Genomic DNA, 7356 nt, shown 5'->3' with positions numbered 1-7356 from the left:
AGATGATTTTTTCCCCCCCCCCCAGAGGGTTGTTGAGATCTGGAAAGCCTTACTGAAAAAAAATGGTGGAAGCAGAATCCATAGGAAACTTCAAAAGCAATTGAACAGGTACTTGAAGAGGACAAATTTTTAGGTTCTGGGAGGAAAACAAAAACTAGGGCGAGTTTACACGGGACAGCTATTTTCATGAGCCGACACATGCACGACAGGCCAAATCACTATCTGTGCTGCAGGATTTTAAAACACCTGAAAACTGTCATTTATATGTTTTTAGCTGATGTGTAAAATCAGAATCCTGTCCTTCACTGTTCTCTTGTGTGTGTATTGGGTAGACTATGAAAAAAACTTATTTCAGTTATTCCAGATTCAAAAAGCTCTTCAAGCCCTTGCTGGCCCACTCAAAACGCTTTTCCTTTTGGCTGCGGAAAGCATTTTAACTTTCACAATAATGTACCTCCAAGATGATATCTGAAACTCCACCTAAGACAATTGGCAAAGATCTTAAAAGTTCAAATTCAGCAAAAGATAGCAAAATATATCTGAAGTTGAAACGATCAGCATACTGGTCACAAAACAAAGAGTGCTGTCAGAAATAAAGGTACTACATGTGGTAGCAGTGCAAATGGATGCCAATGAGAACATGGCACACAGGGGTATTGTAACAGAAGGCAAGAAAAAGAAGCATCATGCACACTCCAAGAATAAAATCACTTAAGGGTACATGTTATCTGTGGTTCCTTCCAACAGTTGCTTGACTTACCTGAAGAATGTAGAGAACCAATGATGAAATTTTATTTCAAACTACCTCTTTTTCCAATAAGGCAATGTGTACACAAAAATTAACTTGTCACTATACCTTTATTTAAGTCAAAAATTGGTGTTGGGAAAATTCAGAGGTGCCTACATATATAAGTTTTCCAAGTTCTTTGAATCTCTACAACTTTCTAGTAAGAATGTCAACATGGGCAGGATCATGCAGTATGTGGTTGAGAAGTACATACTTGAATTGCCAACTCTGAATCACTACAAGAAATTCAGACAGGATTGTAATAATGATGAAACTCTTTAAAAATTAACAGTTACAGCATTATTCTGAAACCTTTGCCCACCCCAACCCGATAAAACCCAACAGGGTCTGTGACAAAAGTCAACATAACAATAAAAAAGCCACATAACACCAGCAACATACTATGTTGCTCAACACAGTGTTACACAACCTGTCATAAACAAGGTTTTTTAAAAAATAAAGTGAGAAATTGTCCAGCCATTTGAGAGAAAACATCCATAGGTTTTCCTTAATGGACAAATTAAATTTGTTATATCAGGCAGAATCTGAAGTCCATATTTCTTCAATATGAAATCTGCATTTGTCTGGCCTCCTACTTCAGAATTACTTCAGTATTGAGAATATTCCTTTGACTGAAGTTTGCCAATAATGCGTTCCAGTTGTCTTTTGGCCTCGCACTGGGGAAAGTTGCCCATTTCATAGTATTGAGGAGCGATCTTCACTAACCTATTAAAGAAAAAGAATACATTTTACCATTCCTTAAAACATACAAACCAGAAAAATTAGAAACATTAACTAACTCAGGCAGAACTCAAATTTAGTTTTTTTTTATAAAAACATTGCCACTTGATAGAATTAGAACTGTGTGAAGGTGTTTTCAACCTGTGCACTCTACTGCCTAGATAGCTACAGTATAAAAGTTATTAGAAAACTGAACAATGATTGGACTGTGGAAATCCACAGGGCGGCACAGTGGCGCAGTGGTTAGCACTGCAGCCTCACAGCTCCAGCGACCCGGGTTCAGTTCCAGGTACTGCCTTGTGCGGAATTTGCAAGTTCTCCCTGTGACCCCGTGGGTTTCCTCCCACATGTCAAAGACTTGCGGGTTGATGGGTAAATTGGCCATTGTAAAAAAAATTGCCCCTGATGTAGGTAGGTGGTAGGAGAATTGAGGGGATGTGAGGGGGAAAATGGGATTAGTGTAGGATTAGTATAAATGCGTCGGCGCGGACTCGGTGGGCCAAAGGGCCTGTTACAGTGCTGTATCTCTCGATGACTCTAAATCGAAGGTAGTCAAAAACTTAACATAACACAACTGAAGTAAAATACTGGACGAAAATAACTAGTGCAAATTTTGTGATGTTGACTTTAAAGAAAATTGAACACAGAATACCATAGAATGGTACAGGTTCTCAGCCATAGTTCAATGCATAGGAGAAGGATAACCTCAACTGAGGGGGTGAGCAGGCAAAGCAGGCTGAGATTCCCTCACAGGGAGGAAGAATCAGCAAGTCACCCCTAGTCAGCTAGCCAACAGGTGGTTATGAAGCAGCTCCAGGAAAATGCCTGGACCTGAGCATTACTTGGCAGGCTGCAATTCACCAGCTCGAAACCTCTATCCATGCAGTTTGAAGCTCAGCTTCGGCAGTTGGCTGCTGTTTGCTGCCAAACAAGGCCACCCTCCTTTGATCAGCTTCCCATATCAAAACCTCCAAAGAACCATTACTGATGGTCAGAGGTTGTACCACCCTCACTGTACACATATTACTGTTGTCCCACTGCAACAGAACAATTCCAGCCACTGCCCCTTAAATATTTACAGGCAACTATACTGCAACCATGATCCCCTGCACATGTTGTCCACACACAAGAAGCCCATTCAAATGGTAGGCAGAAGTCTAAAAATAAGCCTAGACCGCTTCCCAAGCTTTATGAGGCACTTACAGCCCTATTTTCCTGGATTCTAAAATCAAAGCTTGCTCGTCAAAAAATTTTCATTCAACCCTTTATTGCACTTCAACATGGATGGAAGTAGGGGCCTGGATTTTCCTATCAAATTCTAAGCTGATGAGAAGTAAGTCAAAGTATGATTTATTCCTGTTTATACTGACTGCTGACCTATAGAAGTGTTGATGCAGGAAGCAAGGGACAGGGGGGAGACCCTTGTCAGCACAAAGTGCTACAGGAACCAAACAAGAGGGCAATGGAAGGAGGTGGCCATACAGTGCAGAATGCTTAATGACATTACCAGGTCAGACAAGGTAATAAGAGCCTGCCTCACCTACCAATAATGTACATTATTAAGCATATCTGCAACTTAATGACCCCTGCCTAATGTTGTGTTAATATACTTCAATGGCTCGTCATTTCAGTTGTCCCAGGGGTGGGAAACTAGCAAGACAAGGGTGAAAACTCACTTAAATGCAGCCAGTTTTCAAGACCACAGATTTGTATTCCGCCCCCCCACCCCACCCCCAAGTGTCCTGAATGACAAAAGGTGAATCCTAAATCACTGCTTAAAAATCCTAGAATCCCATTAGCTCAGCATGTTCAATTACTGTAAACCTGTGACTTTGCCTTTATCTACTAGGGTGCACAGGCAAAATAAATTGCAGGCTCATACGTATCAGTTAATAAATGTGGTGTTCCCTCTTCACAGAATAATAGTGCAGAAGAGGCCCTTCGGCCCATCGAGTCTGCACCGATGCATTAAAGACACCTGACCTGTCTACCTAATCCCATTTGCCAGCACTTGGCCCATAGCCTTGAATGTTATGACGTGCCAAGTGCTCATCCAGGTACTTTTTAAAGGATGTGAGGCAACCCGCCTCTACCACCCTCCCAGGCAGTGCATTCCAGACTGTCACCACCCTCTGGGTCAAAAAGTTCTTCCTCAAATCCCCCTTAAACCTCCTGCCCCTCACCTTAAACTTGTGACCCCTCGTAACTGACCCTTCAACTAAGGGGAACAGCTGCTCCCTATCCACCCTGTCCATGCCCCTCATAATCTTGTACACCTCGATCAGGTCACCCCTCAGTCTTCTCTGCTCCAGCGAAAACTATCCAAGCCTATCCAACCTCTCTTCATAGCTTAAATGTTCCATCCCAGGCACCATCCTGGTGAATCGCCTCTGCACCCCCTCCAATGCAATCACATCCTTCCTATAATGTGGCGACCAGAATTGCACACAGTACTCCAGCTGTGGCCTTACCAAAGTTCTATACAACTCCAACATGACCTCCCTGCTTTTGTAATCTATGCCTCGATTGATAAAGGCAAGTGTCCCATATGCCTTTTTCACCAACCTATTAACCTGCCCTTCTGCCTTCAAAGATCTATGGACAAACACGCCAAGGTCCCTTTGTTCCTCGGAACTTCCCAGTGTCAGGCCATTCATTGAATACTTCCGTGTCACATTACTCCTTCCAAAGTGTATCACCTCACACATTTCAGCGTTAAATTCCATCTGCCACTTTTCTGCCCATTTGACCATCCCGTCTATATCTTCCTGTAACCCAAGACATTCCACCTCACTGTTAACCACTCGGCCAATCTGTCTGACATCCACGAACTTATTGATCCTACCCCCCACATGGTCATCTATGTCGTTTATATAAATGACAAACAATAGGGGATCCAGCACAGATCCCTGTGGTAAGCCACTGGACACTGGCTTCCAGTCACTAAAACAGCCGTCTGTCATCACTCTCTGTCTCTACAGCTAAGCCAATTTTGAATCCACCTTATCAAGTTACCTTGTATCCCATGTGCATTTGCTTTCTTGATAAGTCTCCCATGTGGGACCTTGTCAAAGGTTTTGCTGAAATCCATGTTATCTACATCAACTGCATTACCCCCATCTACACACCTGGTCACATGCTCAAAAAATTCAATCAAATTTGTTAGGCATGACCTCCCTCTGACAAAGCCATGCTGACTATCCCGGATCAAATTTTGCCTCTCCAAGTGGAGATAGATTCTCTCCTTCAGAATTTTCTCCAATAGTTTCCCTACCACTGATGTGAGACGCACTGGTCTATAGTTCCCTGGCTTATCTCTACAACCTTTCTTAAATAGTGGGACCACATTAGCTGTTCTCCAGTCCTCTGGCACCTCCCCCATGGCCAGAGAGGAATTAAAAATTTAGGTCAGAGCCCCTGCAATCTCCACCCTCGCCTCCCACAGCATCCTGGGACACAAATCGTCCGGACCTGGAGATTTGTCCACTTTTAAGCCTGCCAAAACCTCCAATACCTTGTCACTCCCTATGACAATTTGCTCAAGAACCTCACAGTCTCTCTCTCTCTAAGTTCCATCCCTACATCCTCATTCTCTTGGGTGCAGACAGATGTGAAGTATTCGTTCAACACCCTACCAATGTCCTCTGGCTCCACCCACAAATTTCCCCCTTGGTCCATAATGGGTCCTACTCTTTCCCTGGTTATCCTCTTCCCATTGATTAACATAGAATATCTTGGCATTTTCCCTACTTTTACCAGCCAGAGCTTTCTCATATCCCCTCTTTGCTCTCCTAATTGCTTTCTTAAGCTCCATCCTACACTTTCTGTACTCCACTAATGCTTCCATTGATTTGCTCTCCTTGTATTTGCTAAAAGCCTCTCTTTTCCTTCTCATCGTACCCTGAATGTTTCTGGTTATCCATGATTCTCTGGGCTTGTTGCTCCTACCCATTACCCTAGAGGGAATATGTTGGGCATGTACCGTCCCCATTTCCTTTTTGAATGCCCCCCACTGCTCTTCTGTAGATTTCCCGACAAGTAACTCTTTCCAGTCTACCTTGGCCAGATCCTGCCTTATTTTACTAAAATTCGCTCTCCCCCAATCCAAAACCTTTTTTTGCAACTTGTCTATTTCTTTCTCCATAACAAGCTTAAATTGTACCATGTTATGGTCACTATCATCAAAATGCTCCCCCACCAACATATCAACCACCTGTCCGGCTTCATTCCCCAGAATTAGGTTCAACACTGCACCCTTCCTTGTTGGATCCTCTACATATTGAGCTAAAAGGTTCTCCTGTATGCATTTTCAGAACTCCACTCCATCTAAGCCCTTAACACGATGACTATCCCAATTAATGTTGGGAAAGTTGAAATCACCTAACATAATTACCCTATTATTTATACACATCTCTGTAAATTGTGCGCATTTACTTCTCCCAAAGAAAACCTAACGCTAAAATGGCTCTCGAGAACATTTTGTGATGCAAAAAGTAAACATATTAATTTTTAAAATTGGATTGACTATAAAAGGGGACTTTTACCTTGAGAGCTTTCATCGTGAGGATGCTGTGCATATATTACTTCTGCAAGCAGTAGCTCTAATCAGGAAGTTGAAATGGGTACATTCAAGTCTTTTGTCCAAAGTTCTTACATCCAGTCGAGCACAGAAACAGGCCATTTGGTGTTTATACCCCACACGAGCTTCCTCCCGTCCCTCTTCAGCTAAGCCGATTCAGCACATCATCTATTCCTTTTCTCCCTCGTGCTCATCTACTTTCCCCTTCAATGTATTTATACTGTTCACTTCAACTGCTCCATATGGTACGGCATTCCACATTTTTACAAATGATTGGGGAACAAAGTTTCTCCTGGACTCCCTATTGGATTTATAAGTGACCATCTTTTATTTACGGCTTTGAGTTCTGATCTCCCTCATAAGTGGAAACATTTTCTTTGCATCTACCCTATCAAACCGTTCTATTACCTTAAAGACCTCTATCTATCAGGTCACCCCTCAGCCTTCTCTATTCTAGAGGAAAGAGCCCCAGCCTGTTCAGTCTTTCCTGATAATTATAACTTCTCAGTTCTGGTATCATCCTTGTGCATCATTTCGTACTTTCTCCAATGCCTCTATATCCCTTTTATAAGGAAAGCAGAAATATGTGGTTCAACCACAGTTCTGTACAAGTCTAAATGACTTCCCAACTTTTCAATACTAATAGTCGTTTGGTAGTACAGAATTTGAGTATTGCTGAAAATAGAGACATGTTGTCGAAGCTTTTCGTCTAGCATTCATTAGGATAATGTGCAAGAACAACCAATGTTAGGGAAAACAACAACTTATACTATATGAGAAGAGAGTGCTGATTAGTTGGCAAGTGAACTCTGATTGCCAGAGGCATTGCCATAGAGAATGCACCAATTTACAGTGACTGACAGTTAACGGTCAAGTTTTGTTTGAAATTTAAACCAATCAGCTTGACTGATTGGTCAAGGACAATGCCTTGACCAACGAACCAGAAAATGGCTGTCACTTCTTTTGTTTAGCTGAAACAGGTGCAATGTTTGTACATATTCTTTCTGTCTGCAAAGAACAGAATCCTGTGTATGGAACTGTAAAATGGGATTTGATGGGATTATACTATAGGCCCCCCAATAGTCAGAGGGAAGTGGAGGAGCATATATGTAGGGAAATCACAGATAGGTGCAGGAATTATAGGGTTGTAATAGGTGATTTTAACTTCCCTAATATTGACTGGGACTGCCTAAGTTCTGCCCTTAGTTCTAAGGGATCAGATGGGGAAGAGTTTGTTAAGTGTGTCCAG

At 42.3% G+C, this 7356-nt stretch overlaps 1 protein-coding gene across 4 annotated transcripts in view; it reads right to left on the bottom strand.

Annotated features, from left to right (window-relative positions):
• Window positions 1–839: 839 nt before the first annotated feature.
• The window catches only part of dhx15 (DEAH (Asp-Glu-Ala-His) box helicase 15), a 150360-nt gene continuing 143843 nt past the window's right edge, over window positions 840–7356 (bottom strand). For all 4 annotated transcript variants that reach the window (XM_068037393.1, XM_068037402.1, XM_068037412.1 and 1 more), the window contains exon 14: window positions 840–1513. In XM_068037393.1, coding sequence (XP_067893494.1) covers window positions 1396–1513 — 118 coding nt within the window. In that variant the 3' untranslated portion in view covers window positions 840–1395. The remainder of the gene's footprint in view (window positions 1514–7356) is intronic.

This window comes from Heterodontus francisci, chromosome 1 (genome assembly GCF_036365525.1).
Source record: "Heterodontus francisci isolate sHetFra1 chromosome 1, sHetFra1.hap1, whole genome shotgun sequence".
Taxonomy (NCBI): domain Eukaryota; kingdom Metazoa; phylum Chordata; class Chondrichthyes; order Heterodontiformes; family Heterodontidae; genus Heterodontus; species Heterodontus francisci.
Note: the sequence above shows the minus strand (reverse complement) of the source record. Positions and strands in the feature narration are given on the sequence as shown.